The 21,096-nt window shown below is 43.3% G+C and overlaps 1 protein-coding gene across 2 annotated transcripts in view; it reads left to right on the top strand.

Annotated features, from left to right (window-relative positions):
* The window catches only part of VPS13D (vacuolar protein sorting 13 homolog D), a 361,069-nt gene extending 340,696 nt beyond the window's left edge, over positions 1–20,373 (top strand). For both annotated transcript variants that reach the window (XM_069078269.1, XM_069078268.1), the window contains 2 exons: positions 14,778–15,018; positions 17,036–20,373. In XM_069078269.1, coding sequence (XP_068934370.1) covers positions 14,778–15,018; positions 17,036–17,167 — 373 coding nt within the window. In that variant the 3' untranslated portion in view covers positions 17,168–20,373. The remainder of the gene's footprint in view (positions 1–14,777; positions 15,019–17,035) is intronic.
* Positions 20,374–21,096: the final 723 nt, after the last annotated feature.

Genomic DNA, 21,096 nt, shown 5'->3' with positions numbered 1-21,096 from the left:
GGACATCAGAATCATTGTTGCTCAGCAGAACGGGTTTTCAGGAAAAGTCAGCAACACCAAATGGTACCTCTGACTTTTATCCTAGGATTGTAATTAAAAACACATTTAAAGATCTAATTATTTGCATATTTTCCTTCAGAGTTAACCCCATAAAAGGGGCTTTAATACCTTGCTCTACTGTTCTAACTAAACGTTTCCACATTTTTTCCAGTCAGCCTCACAGTTTCACTTCTGGAAAATATTGTGTAATTACTTCCCGATGTAGTTAAACCCCTACAAAGTCCCCAGTGCCATAGTTGCTTCAACTTTGTTCTCCCAGGTTGAGTTTCATTTAATTTTTTCATTGTCTTTAATTAATTAGTATAAGAAGATAAAGAGTTCCTGACATAGGATTTAAGGACAGACGAAGTTAAAAAGCCTTCAGCTGCAGATTAACCAAATATTTCTGTTACATTTTGAAACAATCTCCACTATTTCCCATTCTTCTCAAATTCATTTTTTAATGGAAGCTTTAATGAGTTTTGATAAAGGATAACAATAAAAGGTGAATTTTTTGCCATGGATTAACATTAATTGTTCTTTTTAACCAGTGACTAAACTAATTTGTAGTCAAAGTATTCAGTTTATTGAATTTCATACATGTCTCATACTTAGTCCTATTTTCTAATTTTCATCAGTTGAACCAGGGTACATATGTAAATTGCAAACAGGTAGTTCTGCCAGTTTTCAGACAAGGTTACTCTGAATGATTCTCACTGATAGAACGTGCGAGTAATCCTAACCTGATGTCTTGGAGTTATTGTTGTTGATGATGATGGTGGTGGTGGTGATGAGGATGAGGATGAGGATGGTGATAATGATGATGATGGTGATGACAATGATGATGATGGTGGTGGTGATGAGGATGATGGTGATGGTGGTGGTGATAGCAGCTTTTATATAATGCTTTAAGGTTGTTCAAGCTCTTTACAAATATTATCTGTCTTGACCCTCACAAAAACCCTAGGAAGTAGATACTATTATCATCCTCATTTTACAGATGAGGAAACTGAGACTGGAAGAGGTTAAGTAGCTTTTCTACAGTAAACATAAAGGCAGCTAGATAGCACAGTGAATAGAACTCTGGGCCTGGAGTCAGGAAGACCCGAGTTCAAATTTGGCACCAGACACTTTCTAGCTGTGTGACCCCAGGTGCTGCCCTAATTTCCTCATCTATAAAATAGGGATAATAATAGCACATCCCTCCCAAAATGAATGTAAAGATCAGATGAGATAATATTTGTAAAACATTTTACAAACCTTAAGCACTCTACATATGTATATATTATTATCATTGTTGTTGTGGTGGTTGTTGTTTTTAAGTGTCTAAACAGGTCTTCCTGACTCCAGGTCCAATTCTCTGTCCACTGCACCACCTGGCTTCCTTGAATCTAATATCCTTTGCCTTGGTGCCTCCTTTTGTGTGGGGCGTTTTGCCAAAGTAGAACTATTTTCATGTTGAAGCAATGATTTTATGTGTTGTCCACACCAGCATATAGTTTAATTTATTTATAATTTCTTAAGTCCAGGAAGGTCTGGGTTCCAGTCCCAACCCTGACTTGTTCTGGCTGGGTGACCCTTGGTAAGTCTCTCAACCTTTCCATGCCCCAGGAAGCTTCCTAATGCTTTTAAATTGCAGAGAAAATGCCAGCCTGCACTGGTTTGTTATTTATGCTGGTGAAATTCCCAGGAGTTCATTCCTTGTACCAGTGAAATCCCACACCCAGTCCCTAATGCTAACTCTAGCCTACTTACAATATAAGGACTTAAACTTTAAGTCTTGCAAAAGGGCAGACCCTTTGTTGGCATATGGCAGAAACCCTAAACTCTTGCTCACAGAACAGGAAATTAAGCATCTCTGAATTAGCCTCTGTTGAGTATGGATATTTTGGGGGTGAATTAGATGGAAGCATGAAGTTCTGTGAGAGAGATGCTCCATGAATAAAAAGCTTTCATTTTAAGAGTTACAAAAAGTCAGGGTTTTAATTGATTGTTATCTCCCTGAATCTGTCTTCATACAAGCTAAGTCAAGAGTTGGGAGAATTTCTCCATTTTCACTTACTCCACTGTGTCTGCCTGCCAGGATTTATAATGTGCTGCTAAATTCTAAGAGGACCTGTAAGAATGTTTAGCTGTCACTTTTTAAAAAACACCCTCTGGCTCTATCAGGATGTTTCTATTTTCTGTAATGACCTGTGATATTAGGGAAAGGTAAAAACTAGACTCCCCTGAACAACAAAAGCCCAGGTTGGAAGGGGAGGGCTGTACGTTCTGAATTCTCTGTATGTCTCTTTTGGGCCTTCTTGGGAAGATACCAACTTAGATTCAAAGTCTGAGTGCATTTCCTTGGGTTGGTTAATAGTGAGGGGCCTTATTCTCCAGTCTATACCCAAAGTACTCGGACCATGGGTTGGGGTAATATGAACATAAGGAGGGGAATACTCCACATGGGAGAGATAATTCAGTCCCGTGAGTGTTTATTAAGTGCCTGCCATGTACAAGACCTTCTTAGGTACTGGAGAGACAAAAACAAAACAGGAGAAGTAGTTCCTGCCCTAATGGAGCTTATGTTGTCTTAGGATACAATATTAACACAGACAAATGATACAAGATAATTTGAGGTGGGAGGGATTGTCTATGAGGATGATCCGACTCCTTTCCCCACAGAAACACAAATGGAAAGCCCTCCCCAAAGGCCTACAGGTCTTTGAGAGATCACCATTGTGCAACAGAGTTGGGAGGCAAGGAATTGGGGCTCTTAGTGCTCTATTACTGTACCATTAATACTAATGCCATACTAATTTTTAAGTATAAATTATATTTATTTTATTTATAAACGTTCATACATAAATCTTTTCAATTGTAAAAGAAAAACCAGCCCAGTTTGAGGGGGGTTAAGTCCATAGGTACTGAGGAACCTCTTTATAGCCAGACTGCTTTTCTTCTATCATCCCCTTCCTATGTCAGATCCAAAGGCTATAGGCAAACATGACTTCAGGGTGGAATAAAAAAAAATCATTGACTTTGAGTCAGAAGGCCAGGGTTCAAATACTTGCTGCACGGAGCATCAGTTTCCTTATCTGTAAAATGAATATATCTATGCTTGTACTGCCCACTCCTCAGGATTTCTATGGGGAAAAAAAGTGTTTGGAAACCCTACAACGTTATAGAAATGAGAACTGTAATAATCATTATTTGGTTTCTACTGAGGAGTGTAACAGCTGTAGCAGTGCACATGTATGTGTATGTATGTTTACATATATGTAAAAATAGAGACTTTAGAGAAGGTCCTGCCTCTTCCACGACCCCAGAATGTTAATATGGAGGATTGGCCCGGATGGATCTGGTTCTCTATTTTCTATGAAGGGCAACGCTCATCCAGATGCTTTGTGTTTCTGGCCAAATTTTTTCAATTTCCCTCCCTCCAAGTTAATAGGAGATCAAAGGGGTGAAGGCCCACTATCCAGGCTGAGTGTGAGAGCATGTTTGTGTCTTCCTTTTGTGCTTCCCAGGAGATTAAACAAGTGACCAGTGCTGGATTATCATTTTGGGGGCAGTCACACCTTCAGCACTGCTTGTCTCATCCATGAAAATGGTGTAAAGGCCCATGGTGTCTGGACATGGCCATAAAATGTGTGGCTGCAGTGTTAGTACCTGCAGCTAATGAGGAGCTCATTGGCATCAGTGCAGCTCTTAAGAAGTCCATTGAGGACTTATGGAGAGCAGGGCTGTCAGAGTAGTAATCAGCAAAGAAGAGGATGTGCTGAACCCAGGCTGTGGAAAAGGAAAGAAAAACAATATGAAGGAACTGACTAGGAAGGCCAGCCTGCCAAGACTGTCCCTAAGGCTCCACATTTCACTGGGTTGGTTTGTTGGCCCCGGGGTACAGCTGAACCGGCCAGAGTACCAGCCAGGTCACCAGGATTCCATTCGTCACTGACAGTGACTGAGCTTTGTGACCCTGGGCAAGTCATTTCTAGCTCTCAGGGCTCAGTTTCCTGATCTGTAAAATGAGGGTGATCGTACAAGTACTTGTATCTCCACATCACAGGGTCTGGGGGAGGAAAGCATTTTGTAAACCTGAAGTAGCATAAAGAAATTGAGCTATTTCCCAATTGGGGGCAGGTTCACACTAGCAGAGCAAATTAATTTGGAAGTTAGTTCTAATTGCTTCACAGATATGGGTGGCCCTCGGGCCCACAACACATGAAGTTTGGGTCACTTGTGTTCTCAGTACTTTTCCTGCTTTGGGCATCCTTAGCTTGGGAATGGGGGTAGTGGGAAAGGAACAGCAGGCAGGAACGAGGAGGGAGCTGCTAAGAAGACCCTCAGCCTTCCTGACAATTTCTGTCCAGAAAAGGGTGGCACTGATTTGCAGATAGTGGTATGGAGACATGAGCACCCACCCACAGTGCTTCCTCATCACCCTCTAGGTGGGACTAGAAGCAACAGTCCTTCCTCCTCCTTCTCCCTGGCCAACCTTTCACTTTTTTGCCTGAAAACTCTGTCTCTGACTGTTCTTCTCTGATTATGAAATCTTCAGAAGATCTCACAAGAAAGCTTCAAGTGCAGCCAGGGATGAGGGAGTGCCTTTTGTAAAGGACCCAGAAACATGAGCACCAACTTGCTGTCTGGCTTCAAAAGATGTATCTAGAAACCCCAAATAGGAGGTTACTCTTCTTCCCCTAACTTACATGGTGCTTTTCCTTTTTCAAATATATTTCACATTTAGGAGTTTCATTTGACTTTGTCCCAACAGCCCTGTAAGGTAAGCTGGCAGTTGTTGTTATACTCATCAGATAGATGAGGCCCCTCGGCCCATAAAAGTTATGTGATTTGGGGACAGGTATGCTTGGTGACAGCGGCAAACCTGTCCCACGGCCCAAAATTTCCTGAACCTTAGCTCTGCCCCAGCTCAGTCTACAGAAGGGGCTCTAGGTAGGACTAAGGACCTGTGGCCAGCTTTGGGTAAGAGGCTTATTGGAAAGAGGTCCCTTTTAAAAAGTCTTTCTGTGTGTACAGAGAGAACATCCCCAGACATGGGTGTTAAGAGGCACTGCCCTTATTGAAAGACCTCAGCCCCTTGTAAAGATCATGTGTCAGCTGCTGGGGATGCCAAATCAGCAGGAGAAAACTCCCTGTTCTTCTGAAGGAAGAAAAATCAAATCTTACAAACCCCTGCGCTTTCACCCCTACGCTAAACAAATGGCCCTTTTCCCTTCTAATGCTTCCATTCTCCCACTGCCTTGCCCCTCCTCCCCCCCGTCTGTTGACCTTGCTGTCCAGCTCTGCCCATAGCCTCGGAGAGGACTCCCTCATAGCCTCTTTTGCCATCTGACTTGCCTCTAACATGCTTGAGATCTGTTGGCAGCTTCCTGTTTTTTAGCTGGCATCAGGGACAATCAGGTCCAAATTCTAGCTGCCTCTGGTGAATCCTCTGGTCTCTGTGAACATAATGCTTTTCTCATGGTTAGTGGATTCTCTCTTCCACCCCCACCCTTGCTGGACAGAAAAAGTGATTTCAGATTCCATTCAACTTGATTAAGCTGGAACATCTCTCCCTGGAGACTTTCAGAGCCTGGGACATGATAAATTCCATGGAAGTGGGCCTGGTCACTGACAGCCACTGAGGATTTCTATTTTAGGCTTAAACTGTTGGAACTCTGAGCTTACATGCTGTTGCCAACTACTTAGAAATGGAAAATCATCCCTCGCTTTCATCATGGGTGCCTACTAGAGAGATCATAATTGGAGCGAGGTATATTTTAAGTATTTCTAAGGTATTTTTCTAAGTATTCTAAGTGAGGTATATTTCTAAGTATTGCTGGGCCACCTAGCCCGATGGGAAGAACTGTAAGGGTTGAAAAGTCTAAGACACCTCTTTCCTCAAAGAGCTTTCAGTCCAGCTTAAAGAAGCAGATCTGATGCATGTGAGTGTAATATGGTGGAAGGAACAGCGGACCAAGTGCCAAGAGATTTGGGTTCTAAGCCTACCTCTGCCACCATCTCTATGCTGCTGGGCAGGTCCCATAGGGAGCCCCTTGGGGGCTGTTTTCTCATGTGTCACATGAGGCTGCAACCTTTACAGCTCTGAAATTGTGGGTTTTTTAAGAGCTTGCCAGAAGACCTGAAGTTATCAAGATGAGGAATTTGTCTTGTATTCTTTTTTCAAGATTCATTATAACTCTTTATTAAACTAGGATGTCTTTGCTTTGGATGGTACAGTTAACTCTTAATTATTTGCATGTGTGAATTATTCACAGTACACTTTTTTTAAGCTTATGTTTTTATCCTGAACTTAAACACCCCAAAAGAGTATTTCCATACACAGAGCAGTACACAGAAAGAGGATTCTATATTAAACCATAAATCTTCATTTCATGTTGCTTACTTTTTATGTATATATCACTTTTAAAACTGTCCTGATGGTCTACTTCCTTCTGTTCTTCTTTATGTATTTTAAAAAATGTTACTATGACCCTTGCATTTTTGTATCAGCATCAGTATTTCTGGCATCAGTGTTTCCCCCACCATTCCCCCAACCTCCCTTAACTGAGAGAAAAGGGAAGGAAAATGCTTGTTTAAAAAATAAGCAAAATGTATTCATGTGGTAGCTATGGCCCAAAACGTCCCTTGTGGGCCAGGAAGTGGGCAGCAGGAGGCATCCTAGGGCTTCTGGAGAGAGATGCGATGAGTCATCACCTGGATCAGAGTTCTCAGTCTTTCAAGCTTGTTTTTCTTTACCCTGTTGTTGTCCTTGTACACAAGGTTCTCCTGATTCTGAGCACTTCACTCTGCATCAGTTCTTACAACCAGCATTCTCTGCCATTGTCCCTTTCATCACATCTTGACAGCCTTCATATGCCACAATTGGTGTAGGCAACCTCTAAGAGTCTCATTCTTTGTTTTTCTTTTTCCCTCCGTTTTAATTCTTCCTTCCGGATCAGGAAGTTTGTTTTGTTTGTAACTTCCCTTCCCTGTATTTTCCTCCTCTTAACCAGCTTGTTCCTTATTCCCATTGTTCTCCTGTTGAGTTCATCAAAGTGTAAGTGTGTGTGAGTGTGTGTGTCTGTGTTCACTGCTCCTTTATCTGTTACAGATAAAATTGAAGTTCATCCTACGCCTCCTCCCTGTCTTCTGCTTGTCTGTACTTCCTGAGGAAGTTCCTTCCTTCCTGGTTCTGTGCATTTTTAAAATGGTTCAATGGTCCTCTTTTTTTGTTGGCATCACTGTTGCTATTCCGCTCCCCACCCTTCTTCCCAACCCCCACCTTAATTAGAAAGGAGGGGAAAACTCCTGTAACCTTTGTACTTTGTGACAAATTAGCAGTTAAGCAAAATGAACCCACAAAGTAGCCATGCCCAGAAATGTATTGAAGAGAGGATACACTACTGCTTTGATCGATTTTAAAGTCTTCCAAAGTTGCTGTTTAAATTGTTCTCCTGAATGTTTTAGCTTCACTCATAGAACCCAGTGTTCTCTGAAATTGCCCCTTTTCGTTTTCTTATGTGTACAATAATGCTCCATGACATTTATATTCCAATTTGTTCAGGCATTCTCTACTTATCTAAGAGGCAATTTAAAGCTCCCCCTTAGATTCTAGCTCTTATTTTTTCTCCACCCCCCATGCTCCCCTTCAGAATCAGGAAGTTTGTTTGGCTTGTGACTATTCCTTCCTCTTAGCATCCCCCTTATATTTTACACTTGTTTCATTGTTGAGTTTGAGGTATTTCTACTTCAAACTGTGTGTGTTCAACTATCCTTTGTCTATTTCGGTTTATTGAAGTCCATATGATAACCATTCCCCCAATCTTTTTTCCCCATATTCATGTACTGTTCTTTTCACATACCCCAGTTATGATACATAGCTAGTTTCCTTCTCCTCTTTTTTGCTCATTTATTCTGCCTTTTACCCTCCCTTCTCTTAAAACCCTAATACCAGAACCAATCTACTCCTAGGACCTGTCTTTTTTATTCAACCACTTGTTTCTACTCCACTTATCAAAATGTTAGCACTACATCATCCTATAGCTCCTTCTAATTGCTCAAATAAATTTACTTTTCTAGGTTTCTCTGGACTCTTGGGTTTGTATCACAGATCTAGGCCTTTCATCAGAACTTGTAAGGCCTCTGTTCCCTTAAAGATCCATTTTTTCCCTCAGTGGGATTATTTTCATCTTTGTAGGATAAGTTATTTTTCTCTTTTGCCTTTTGGAATATTCTATTCCAATATTACTTTTAGTGGCAACTTCTAGGTCGTAAGTGATTCTGACTGTAGTCCCCTCTTTCTTGAAGTTTGCAGTCTTTGTTCTTTGATGTAGGAGCTTTGAGTGTTAGCTGTGACATTCTTGGGACTTTTCGTTTGGTGATTCTTTTTAGTGGGTTCTTTCTGTTTTCGTTTTGCCCTCTGGCTCTAATAGATGTTGATAGTTGTTTTTTTTTTTTTTAAATACAGTCTCTAGGTTTTTTTTAAAAATTATTTTCAGGGAGTTCAATGAATCTTCAGTTCTTTCTTTACTTGACTTGCTTCCCAGGTCAATTTTTGATATCTTAAATTTACTTCTTTTTTTTTTAATTTCTAAATTTTATTCAAATGTTTCTTGCTCTCTCATGAAGTCACTGATTTCTGTTTGGACTATTCTAGTTTTAGGGATTTCATGCTCAGCTGTTAAATTTTCTTCCAATTCTTTCCGCAAGAGTTTTAATTTTTTTTTAGTCTCTTTTTTTTTCTAGGTATCCATATAGTCCCAGTGGAAAAGCCATATCTTCCTTTGAGTCTCTGCTTATAGTAGCTATGGAGTTAGATTTTCCAATAATTTTTTATACTTGTGTATTATTTACTCCTTATTGTATGTTACTTACTTATCTTTCCAGCTTTAATTCTTGAATTGGGGCTTTTTGCTTCCACCCTAGTTATACTTTGGGGTAAAAAAAAAGATAGTCACCCCTACTTGGTTTCACCCTGTGTTCTTGCCCCCACCCTGCGCCCTCTCTGGGTTTTTGGCCTGTCAGGATCTTTGAGGTTCAGAATGCTGGATGTTCAGGGACCCTGCTCTGGCATCTCAGCACCTGGAAGCCTGGGAACCCAGTCTCTACTGATCTGACCCTTGGGGCACCATGCTGATCTTGGCCTATTGCCTCACCCAGGTGCTTTCTCAGGAGACACCTCTCTTCTTGATGCCTCTGTACCTGTGTCCAACTTTGCCATCCACATGTGTCCTTTAACTGTGCTGACATTCACTTTGCTTAGGGGTGCCTCTTGTCAGGGCCTCCTGATAGACTTGTACAATTTTGGAGTAAAAGATATCATTTAACTCTAGATTCTCATTGGATTTCTTGTTTATTATTTGATGGGGGGCCAGCTTCATGGTTTTGTTGGTAGGTCTGTGGGAACTGGGCAGCCTGCCTCCCATTCAAGCAGCCATCTTGGCTTTGATTTGATGAACAACTGAAAGCCATTAGGAAAGTTGGGGACCTCTGGATTTTCCTATAGTTCAGGAAGTGGCACTTGTAGCATCTCTTTACCTTGGTCTGATATTACTTGTGGTTCCATACCATTAGGTCTTGTGAGCCTCCCAGCTGGACAGACGCCATCTGGTTTTAGCTGATTTGGAAACTGAGATACAAGGAAGTTAAATTACTTTAAGGTCTCACTACTTATTAGTAACAGAAGTGTGAGTAGAACCAGTCTTTGGTCTTAATCTTTCAGTTATAAGACTGAAATTCGCAGAGACTCCAGCCTTGAAAAGCCTAGAGACAGAAAGAAATATTTGGAACCTAAAACTCCATTCTCTTTAATGCTGATAGCCCAGCAGTGGTCCCTGAAGGGTATTTCAGGAACCAAAGTTGAGATAGGATAGGACAGGCAGCATGAATGAATGCCAGGGCAGCAGAATCTGAACAAAGCCCACAAGGAAAGGGCAGGCAGAGAAAAACCTTTTGTTTAGAGTGGTAAATTCTGAGAATTTGTCTTGGCAAAAGGCACAACCAATGAGAATAAGAGGAGGTCACAGAGAAAGATCAAGGAAAGTATAAAGGCCCTTAAACTGAATTACTAATGTGAAGATTTCATGTCTTTGAAGAGAAGAGGTGGGACCTTTGGTATTCCAGAAATCTCAGTCTTTGCTGGTATGATGAAGATTTAGTTTTCCAAGTGAGATAGTTTATGCATAAAAGGAATTACTTTGCCTTATTTTTCTTGTATAATGGATCCCATGGACCTGATAAAACAGTTACTTATATGGAAGATCTATAGGACAAAAGGAGTGGAGAATAAATGAATATTAGAGCTAGGTCAGGGGTCGTGGGGTGGAGGGTTGCAGGGGACAAGATGTATAGATGATAATCACTATCCTCATTTACTGCCTTTGTGACCTTAGGCAAATCACTTCTCAGCCTCAGTTTCCCCATCTATAAAATGAAGGGTTTGGGCCAGATTACTTGTAAGATCCTTTCCTATGTGACTGAGGGTAGAGGGGAAACTATGAGCCTGTAATTATTACACTCCTTTTACTTCTGAGGAAACTGAGGCCCAGTGAGGCAAAGTGCCTTAGCCATGGCCATAGAGCCAATATGGGTCGGTGCATGAATTTGAACCTGGATTTCCTTACTCTGAGTCTGCCATGTCCTGGCATAAGGCATATAAAAAGGCTTAACACTATCAAAACATTCAAAGTCATATATTGCAGACTGCATTTTAAGTATTGGTGGGATACAGATGGCAGTTCAGCAATTGAATTGTTGTGATCAGCACTGAAGAAAAGGTAAATTAAAACCCGGCCCTACCCTCATATAAGCATCCAGCCTGGTTGGAGGAGTGTGACACACGTGCAGATCACTGACTGCTCTGGTCAGTCTTCAGGGCAGGGGGAGCCTTTCCAGAGGAGGAGAATCCCTGCTTCCCTTGCACTTCTCAGTGACATAGGAGGTGAAGTGACAGCAGGAACAGGCTATGCCTTTGCTGTCTGCTGCAGGGCTTGGCCTGAACACTGCCCTGCTGCTCCTCCAGCTCTGTCCACTGAGAGAGGCTACAGGACCTCCCAGGTGGAGGCTGGCTTGTAAAGTTGTAGTACCATCCCAAGGAATGAAGACAGGGCAGTGGTCAGCTTTTAACCTCTAACATTTATTCTTTTTCCTGCTTTTTGATATTGCAGCCTCATTGTCAAAAAGTCCTTGCAGTGTAGATACCCAGGGCTTGTGCTCCCTGGAATGCCTGCTCCATATTAACAAATCTGCTTTCATCTTAATTCTTTTCCTTTCTTACTCCTTCCATATTCTGGGCTCCATCCTCATGACACTGACATCCTTGGTCTCTCTCTCCAACAAGGGCTGCACCTTTAGTCATATTCCCTGACTACGTTCTGCTTACTGCCACTTCCAGACTCTTCCTTTACTACTCACTTACAGATTTTTTTAGCTTTGTCTACTGACCCACAGGACATTCTCTTTCCCTCCTGAATGATGAATTCAGGTCCTGGCTCAATTTTTTTCTGGCTCCTGACTCCTAGACTTCAACGTATATATGGATATACCTTGATAATATTTAGCAAAAAAAATTTAAAGCCATTTTCCAACACCTCCCCCTTCTCACCTCTTTATCTCATGTCACAGTCTCTCCCCATTCCAGTTCATCCTTCATTCACCTCCAGTCTCACATCTCTTAAGTGCTTATTAAATATTTTGAACTGCATGTACAGTAGACCAGTGGTATCAAAGTCAAATGGAAACAAAAGTCATTAATAGTCTAGGAAACTGAGGGAATTCCCACCAACCAATCAGGGAATGGCTGAACAAGTTGTTGTACATGATTGTGATGGAATACTATTGTGCTATAAGAAATGATGAGCAGGATGTTTCAGAAAAAGCTGGGAAGACTTATATGAACTGATACAAAGTGAAGTAAACAGAACCAGGATAACAGTTTACATAGAAACAGCAATATTGTAACAATAATCAGGTATAATAGACCTAATTATTCTGATCAGTACAGTGATCTATGACAATTCTAAAAGATTCATGATGATAAATGGTATACAACTCCAGAGAGAGAGGTAATGACCTCTGAGTGTAGATTGAAGAATATTTTTTTCACTTTATTTTTCTTGGTTTTTTCCCTCAGCATGGCTAATGTAGAAATCTGTTTTGCATGATTTCATATGTATAATGAATATTGATTTTTCTTGTCTTCTTGGGGAGGAGGGTGAAAGGAGGGAGAGATTTTGGGACTGAAAATAAAAATTAGGGGAAAATGAAATAAAGACCACTAATCGATATCTAAGAATCCCTGTTGGATGTGTATTTACTGTTATGGGAATGGGAATCTGAAGATCTTCCCTGCCCCTTGGCCCTTTGATAGGCTTAAGTGACTCTGAGAACCTTCCCTGATTTGAAAATATACTCTGCCCCCTAATAGGCAGAATGTCATCACATGGAGCCTGTGGAGGGAGGCTTGTTCTTCAGGAGCACCCACACCTTGTTACTTTGTGATTGGGCAGTGGGTCATGAGGGTTGTGATGGTCTCTGACCCAGGAGAAGCCCTTATATACCCTGATGTGAGGTTTTGCTTTGGGACTCACTTTGGGAAGAGTTGTATGATTTGGCCAGATGAGACTCTGGGCAGCTGTTGAGCCCCCCCCCCCCCCCACCCCCCCTTTGAAAACCCAGATGTTGGTGCTTCCCTCTCTGGTAACTGACTAGGTATGGATGTAAAGGTCAGGCAGCTGGAAGCCTGTCTGCTGGTCTGTTTCTCTTTCTGCTTGTAACTTCTGTTTGTATTCTCTCAAGTTCAGGGTGTTGACTTTTCCCTCTGAACTAGGTAAATGATATATGTTTGATTGATTGAAGTAAGATTGTTAACCCATTTTGAGTTGCTTTCCTTTGGAGAAACAGATCTAAGAACCTGTGTTGGCAGGCACCCTGGGTATGCTAGGGTGCTTGCTGCTACATTTACTTAGTTTTAAAATGTAATGCTTTACATGTTGTATTGTATTTTTATTCACTTTGTTAAATATTTCTTAATCACATTTTAATCTGGTTTGGGCTGCACTCAGAAGTGCTGTATTAGTTAATAATGTTGTACTGCTGTCCATATCCTAAACTCAACATAGCCAAAACTGAATTCATCTTTTCCTTCAAACCATACCCCCCTCTAGACTTTTCTGTTATTGTTGAGAGCATCACATCACCATTTTCCCAGTCCCCCAGCCCACAGCCATTCCTCCCCTCCCCCATCCAAGCTGTTGCCAAACTATCGATTTTACCTTTGCAGCATCTCTCAGATATGCCCCCTTCTCTCCTCTGACTCTGCCACCACCCCTGTGGTACAGGCCCCCATCACCTCACACCTGGATTATTGCAATTACCTGCTGGGGTGGGGGATGTCCTGCCTGCCCCAGCTGTCTCCCCACTCCAGTTCATCCTCCATTCAGCCACTAAAGTGATTTTCCTAAAGCACAGTTCCCATCGTGTCACACACACACACACACCTCCTCAATAAACTCCAGTGACTCCCTGTCAGTCCCTCCAGGACTGACTACAGAATCTTTTGTTTGGTATTCAGAATCCTTTATAATTGTCCCCCTTTCCCGATTTCTTAAATGCACTGTCTCTCTGTCTCTGTCTCTCCCCTCTCTCTCTCCTCCCTCTCTCTCTCCCTCCCCTCTCCCCCCCCTTCTCCTCTCTCCTCTCTTTTCTCTCCCCTCCCAGGCTCAGTAAATTCCATTAGGCTTCATATGACCTCCAGGATCAAATACAAAATCCTCTCTTTGGCATTTAAAACCCTTCCCACCTTCCAAACCTCCACCTGTTGTACAATCCTCTGATACTGTCCTACGTGCTCTTCCTGGCAAAAGACCCTCCATCTCTTGACTCTGGTGCCTGTTCCCTGACTGTCCCATGTCTGGAATGTTCTTACTGCTTACTTGTGCCTCCAGGATTCCCTGGCTCCCTTCAGAACTCGGCTCAAATTCCACATTCTCCAGGAGAGACCTCGAATGTTTCCCCCCAGTATTCTTCCCTTTAGTCAGTACCTTCTCTTTTATATGGTATATCCTAAATGTACTTTTTTTCCCCATTTCCTCCATTAGAACATGGGCTTCTTGATGGTAGTGACCATGTTTTTGCCTCTCTTTGTGTCCCATGGCTCTGCATGCCTGACACAGAGCACATCCTTAATAAATGTTTATTGACTGACTGACAGAGTCAGGCTTGATTTGGGAGAACTGTGGGTGCTGGAGGTGAAGGTACTTTGTACACTCTCACTCTTTCCCTGTGGAAAGACCTTTGCAAGGACTGACTTGCTGAGTGGGGCTGGCTGTTCTTACATCAAGCTGTGTCTTTTGTCTGATTTTCCTTTGCCTTTCCCATCTAGTCATCAGCATTCTCTTGCCTCAGTCATTTCTTAGGGAGATATGTTCTTTGTGTCTCCACCTTTTACCTTATTGTTAAGCAGTTAATTTTCCCAGCTCTCAATTCAGGATTAAGAACTGAAATATTCACTTTCTAAAAATTATTTGTCCCAAAAGATAGATTACCGTTTCACTTTGACTCTAAGCAACTTTTAGCCACCAGCAACTAGCCCACTAGCCTTAAAATTGTAAAAGGGGAGGAGAATTGGGAAAAGACTCCATCATCACCTCACTGGGTCAATAGCTTTCCTGATATGTACCAGTTAGAGAAGCAGCCTGTGGGCCCCCATCCCCACCCCAGTGCCTTATTTCCCCTTTGGTTTCTTCCTCCAGCTTCATAGCCGTGGAGAACATCGACAGCTACTGCGTCCTCATCTCCTCTAGAGCCGTTTACTTCCTGAAAAGTGGGGACTATGTTGATAGAGAGGCCATCGTCCTAGAAGTCCGATATGATGACCTCTACCACTGCCTTGTCTCCAAAGACCATGGGAAGGTGTATGTGCAGCTGACCAAGAAAGCTGTGAATACAAGTAGCGGAGTTGTGATTCCTGGACCTTCCCATCAGAAACCAATGGTGAGACTGTGCTGGCTGAGCTGCCCGCTGCACTGAGGAGTGCAGAGCAGGGAACAAGCACAGGCTCAGCGAGCCCCTGCTAGGCCGGCTGGCTCTCCTAGCAGCAGGACTAGAACATGATAAGAGACATCCCAGGAAGTCCCAGCCCACACTCTAGGTGACTTAGATGCCCCCTGAGCTCAGGCCAATGACCAGAGGGAATGCACAGCTCCAGCCACAGTGTCGTGAAGCCTTGATGTTGAGTCCTGCCAGCATCTGGCTGAGTGCCCTGCACCAAGCTGTGGGCTCATCGTTTGTAAAATGGGCTGCTATCTGTTCTGCTCACCTCACAGAGGAGCTGGGAGAACCAGTGCCATGCTTCTGGTGCTCCAGGGAGGGCAGGCCTTTGGGAGCCTCAGGGACTGTTCTGGGAAAGCCAGAAAACAGTGTAGCAAGTCTGACAGAGGCAGAGGGCAGACAACACCGTGGCTTCCCCATGCATAGAACACTGGGCCTGGAATCAGAGACAGCAGAGTTTCAATTGTGCCTGAGACACTTCCTAGCTATATGGCCCTTGGGAAGTCACTTCACCTCTGCCTGCCTCAGTTTCCTTGAGGGTTAGGTTTGATGGCCCCTGAGGTCCCTTCCAGCTCCAGATCTATGATTCTGTGTTTCTATGACTATAAAAACTCAAGGTTTCGGGGCGGCTAGGTGGCACAGTAAGTAGAGTGCTGGCCCTGGAGTCAGGAGGACCTGGGTTCGGATCCGGCCTCAGGCACTTATAAAGCACACAAACAAAAAACCTAGCCGTGTGACCTTGGGCAAGTTACTTAAACCCAATTGCCCTCCAAAAAGCAAAAAAAAAACAAAAAACTCAAGGTATCTGGACATCACAGAAACAGTATATAGCCCCAGGTCCTGCATAGAGGTTTATTGTAAGGTTAAAATGATGCCATGAAGTGGGGAGGGGCCTTTTCCCAGGGCTCAGAGGCATGTCATGATGCCAGACCTTTAGACGCTACCTGGAATGACTGCTTGTCTTAGCCCAGGCTCCACTGTACAGTTAATCACTATACCTTCTCTCCTGCCCACGAAGTGCTTTCTCCCTGATCCAAGAAAAGGCCTGGGTTTGTTGTAGTTCTTAATTTTGTTAAGTTGTCACCTAGATGGTGTGTGTCCTGTTCCCAAGTGTCCTGTACCTTGAGGCCTGTTCTAAAGACAGTTTGTTTAAAAATAGCCTGGGTGAGTGCAGCAGTTAGCCCTGAAAATATTTTTGCCACTAGTAAACTCAAGTCCCTTACAGTGATCGTGTGGATCAGAGAAAAGAGAAGGAAACAGGCCTTCCCACTCTGGGGTTTGGGGCGGGATGCAGATGATGCCTGTATTGTCAGAGAGGGCCGACTTACTGCTGAGGTTTACCTTCCATGGTTTCCTTGGTTGATGTAGCGAGTTAGTGCAGATAACAGCCCCAGGTGGTCCCATGTGTCCAAATCCATACTGTTGGAAGGTGTCATCATGTGAAGGATGGTCATTGGCTCCAACCCTGTGGCTCTATGGGAGAAGGACAGAATAATGCTCCTACTCACACCAGCCGGGCCTTCACTGTGATGGGGAGGGAGATAGAGTAGGACATTATTCGGATGTGGTTTTTTAAAGTACAAAATAAGTGGGGAGAAGGAGCCAGCACATTTTCATTTCTGTAAATCTTACATTCTATGCCAGTGAACCTAATAAGTTAGACAAAGACAATATGGCTGTGCCCGTAGCCTCGGGCACTAGGATAAACAGGTAAAATGTATTCAGCAATCACTTATTAAGTGCCTTTTGTGTACAGGACACCTCCAGGGCCTACTGGCCTCCACCAGTCTGGGCTTGAGCTCTCCAGGTGTAATCCATCTGAACCATTTGTAGCAGCTCAAGAAGACTGGCACCCTCCAAAGGCGGTGCCACTGCCTGCCACACCCTGCCATTGTTCCTTGGCATTCATGCCACTTCACATTCTAAACCTCTTGCTTTATTCCTCTTCTCTGACCTCCAGGTCCACGTGAAATCAGAGGTCCTCGCAGTCAAATTATCCCAAGAAATAAACTATGCAAAAAGCCTTTACTATGAGCAGCAGCTTATGTTGAGACTCAGTGAGAACCAGGAGCAGTTGGAGCTGGACTCCTGAAGAAACCTTCCCACCTCAGAGAGCGAGAGCCCGTGTGGCCACCAGCCCCCAGCCCCAGGACTGTCGGGCTGACCAGGCCCATTCTGGTGGCCGAGACCGCGGGGGGGCTGTTCTTGAGGAACAAGAGAAAGTGAGCATTGTTGACGGGGAAAATACACATGGAAAACCACATTCACTATTTGGGGGTACTTTAAGATTATGGGGAAAGAATTTTTTAAAAAGGTGTTGGTTGAATAACGTCAAAAAAATGCATCTGAAATGAACTTAGCTTTTAGATGGCCCTGTATTTTGTTAACGTGTATATATGTACAACTGTGCGCTTGTAAATATGAGAAAGTTTCAGAGCAGGACCTGTAGTGTGTGTAAAGGTTTGTTTACTGTAAAGAAATTAAAAATTATATCGAATCTTCTATTGCACTAATTCTATGCATCTACTACAGGGCACTCTGTATAGAAGATATACTTGAGAGTTGAGGAATGTTATATATTATTTTTAAAAGAAAATTAAAGTATTCATAGAAGTGGATAAAGCTGAGATCTAGTATATATGAAAGAGTTATAATAGGCCTTGGAAGTCAGATTGCCCAGGCTGGAGTCCCAGTCCAATCTTGGCATTCTGCTCAGCATTCCAAACCAGAAAGGAAGTCCCTGCCCCTTGTCAGAAGGGGAGATGAGGCAGGACCATAGGTTTTCCTCTGATATCCTGTCTCATGCAGTCTGTACCACAGCCCCCCCCTTTGTCAAGGGGCTGGGCTTTCCAGAGCTCATTTCTCCATGCATTTCTTGCCCCCCAATTGAAAAGTGATTCTGTTTTCATAAGCTATTTTTGAACTGCTTTGTCTTTATAACCAGTCAGCCAAATCTTAAAAAAATAAAAATAAAAAACACTAAATTGTGTTCCCTTACCAAAAATAAGTCAGATTGACTTTGTGAGTATTTCTCTGCTTGTTATTAGTGGTTATTTTGTAGCATTGCTAAGACTGGGTTGATTGGGGAGAAGAAGCCTCATTAAAATATTTCTTTCATCAGAAAACAACTATACTAAGAATGACTCTAATTCCAGCTTTTCCCCCAACACACATGCCCCACCCTTGGGGAAGAACAGCAGGGAGGCACATTGGGACAGATCCATGCACTGGAGCCCCCGCCCTACAGAAATGGAGAGACAGGCTAAGAAAAGGAAGCAGCTTGGACTGAACGGCTTGTTTTGTTGTGGATGTTTGTCGGCTGGCTATGTGCAGTGAAGTATCAGTGGGGTCATTTGGAAAGTGGTCCTTTACTCTCCAAGTTGAGTCCCTGTAGACAGTCCCACCCCAAGGTAGAGTCCAGGGTGAGGATTTCCATCTTCTTGCCCACCACAATAACAGACTGGTTCCCAGATAGAAAATTTCATTGTCTGCCCCCCCCCCCTCCAGACTGGCTGATTTGCTCATTGTGTCTTAATTGAGGCTGTTCAATTTTTAAACATTTGTTATGTAAATAAGATACCCTCCCCCCAACCCCCCAGTGGATGTGTGGATGATTTTGATGTTTGAGTCGGGATTCAAACCCATCCAAGACACAGATGAAGCTGGTCCCTCCTATACACATGTCCCACGCTCTTTTCTTCAGCACAGACACATGGGCAGAAAGTCTTTTCATGGGGTCAGGCCTGTTGAACTTTCCAAAGTTGTCCCTTCTTACTGCATTAGGGGGTTGAAACCAGGCACAAAGCTTTTGAAGAGGCAAGGCACAAGTCTTTCCTTATTGTTGGGGAACCCCTCTTTATACAGGATCTCACACCCAGCTAAGAAGGACTCCAAGTGTCGAGTCATCATCTTTTTCATTTGTCCTTTGTCCAGCTGTAGTTCTGCTTTGAAAAGGCCCCTTTGTGATCACTGAACACTTCCTTAAACCAGACCCTTTTAAAGTGAGAAAAGGCCCCCACCACACCCAGAGTGGGTTGCCTTCTACACCAGTACTCCATGACTTCCCAAAATGGAGTCATGTGACTAGTCTGTGGGTAGAAGAGGCACATCATTCCCAGAGAAAGCCACCCTGGGCCATAGGCTGCAGCCAAAATACACTCACATCTGACCACAGAAATCTCTGCACTGCCAAATGGTGGGCCCAAAGGGACTCTGGAAAGCTGCTGTTCAAAATGACCTCCCCACCCAGAGCGCCTTTCTAATTTTAGTCAACTCTTTAAATAGTTGAAAATTTCCTCAGCATTGCACAACAGTCATCTTTGAAATCTGAGCTATAGAAGAGTCATGTTCAGCATCGATCTCAAGGCTACATGGGGTGAGTGGTTGGGGATAGAAGTAACTTCCCCAGCCCTCCCCCTGCCCTTGTCAAAGCAGAGTTGAAGCCCAACTTGTGTTTGGTTAGAATCTGTGATGGTAATGCTTCAGGACCCAAGAAGAACCTCTTCACGCAATTGTGAAAGTTGATAGATGAGGACTTGATGCATTTTCACTGGAATCTCATTTCCATATTTCACTACTGGCTTTCCCTGGGTTGCAGTAAAGGATTTAGCCCCAAGAAAATGCCGCCATTTTGTATTTGGACTATAGTATCCAAGATTTGGCTGTGATCCACACTGGCCTTCACGTTGCTTCTATCTAACACGTGGGTTCTGTTTCTAGAACCAATTTTCTTTTTGTTAGTTTTTGTATTTTTGTTTGTTTGTTTTACCTTAAAACAATTAGAAAATAATTCCCACCTACAGCAAATGAAGCAGAGAGGAGCCTGCCCCTTTTACAGCAGCATCCAGGGAGTCAAAAGCACCTCAACTCCCAGCTCCAGCCGTTCAGTGTTATGGCTGCTTAACACCAGTTGCCTTTCTTTTTCTCAGTGGAAATGTTAGCCCTTCCTGTCCATCATGAGATTATGAAGAGTAAGGGTCCATGTCCCCGTAATGCCACATTTCCTGGCATGAATCTTTAGAGCTTTCGTGGGGGCAAAAGAGGGGGATGGGAGGGGTTCCAGGAGAGGGGGATCTCCATTTCCCATTAATATTTGTGCCTCAGATACTATATTAGCTGCGTCGACCCATTACAATAACAGATGTATAAGAAAATGATCTTAAAAGCAATCCTAATATCCATTTTGTTACTGTGTAAACACTACCCTTACCAACCTGTTAAGGCCCCCTCACTGTTGTATTTCTCACACTGGATTCTTCCTCTTTCCTGTGGAATAAAATAGTTTGTTGATTTCAAAGATTCATGCCCCTTTTGTGCCCCCTTCTTTTCTTTTTTTTTTAAGCATTTAACTGCTTTTTTTTTTAGGGTAATTGGGGTTAAGCCCAAAGTCACACGGCTAGTAAGTGTGTCAAGTGTCTGAGGCAGTATTTGAACTCAGGTCCTCCTGACTTCAGGGCCGGTTCTCTATTCACTGCACCATCTAGTCGCCCCCCCCCCCTTCTTTTCTTATGTTCTAGTTCAGGGGCAGGGAATTCCCTGTGACCTAGAGGTTGCAGGTTCCCCACCCTTGCTATAACTAAGAACCATGCTGTAACTAATTCTGGGTAACTAGTACCTTGTCCCAGGCTCCTGAATTTAAAGGGCATTGAAAACACTTGTATCCTTCAGTAGGTCAGAAACAACAGAGCTTAGTTGTCTAGTTAAGAAAAATGAAAAAGCAAAAAAGGATGTGCCGGTTCCCTGGACCTTCTGTTCCCCACCCCCCTCCTCCCTTTTTCCTAGACCACTTTGTGGTGCTTTTACCAGGTATGCCCATCCCCATTTACCATCCTGAACTTGTAACAACAAATGTCTAGCCTACCTCTGCCTCATGGTGCTCTCACACCACTACCAACATCACCCCCCCAGGCCCAAAGGAAACCGGATGAAAATCAATACTGTGCTTCCTGCACCTGGCAGACTCTGGTATTGACCATGGGCCAAAGGCTGTTCAGATTGGCTCCTCTTCTGGAGGGCCCTCCA

Source organism: Petaurus breviceps, unplaced genomic scaffold (genome assembly GCF_028583685.1).
Source record: "Petaurus breviceps papuanus isolate PSGF00001 unplaced genomic scaffold, PetGlider_PUasm1.0 91041, whole genome shotgun sequence".
Classification (NCBI taxonomy): Eukaryota; Metazoa; Chordata; class Mammalia; order Diprotodontia; family Petauridae; genus Petaurus; species Petaurus breviceps.
The sequence above is the reverse complement of the archived record's forward strand: the minus strand, read 5'-3'. Positions and strand labels throughout refer to the sequence as shown.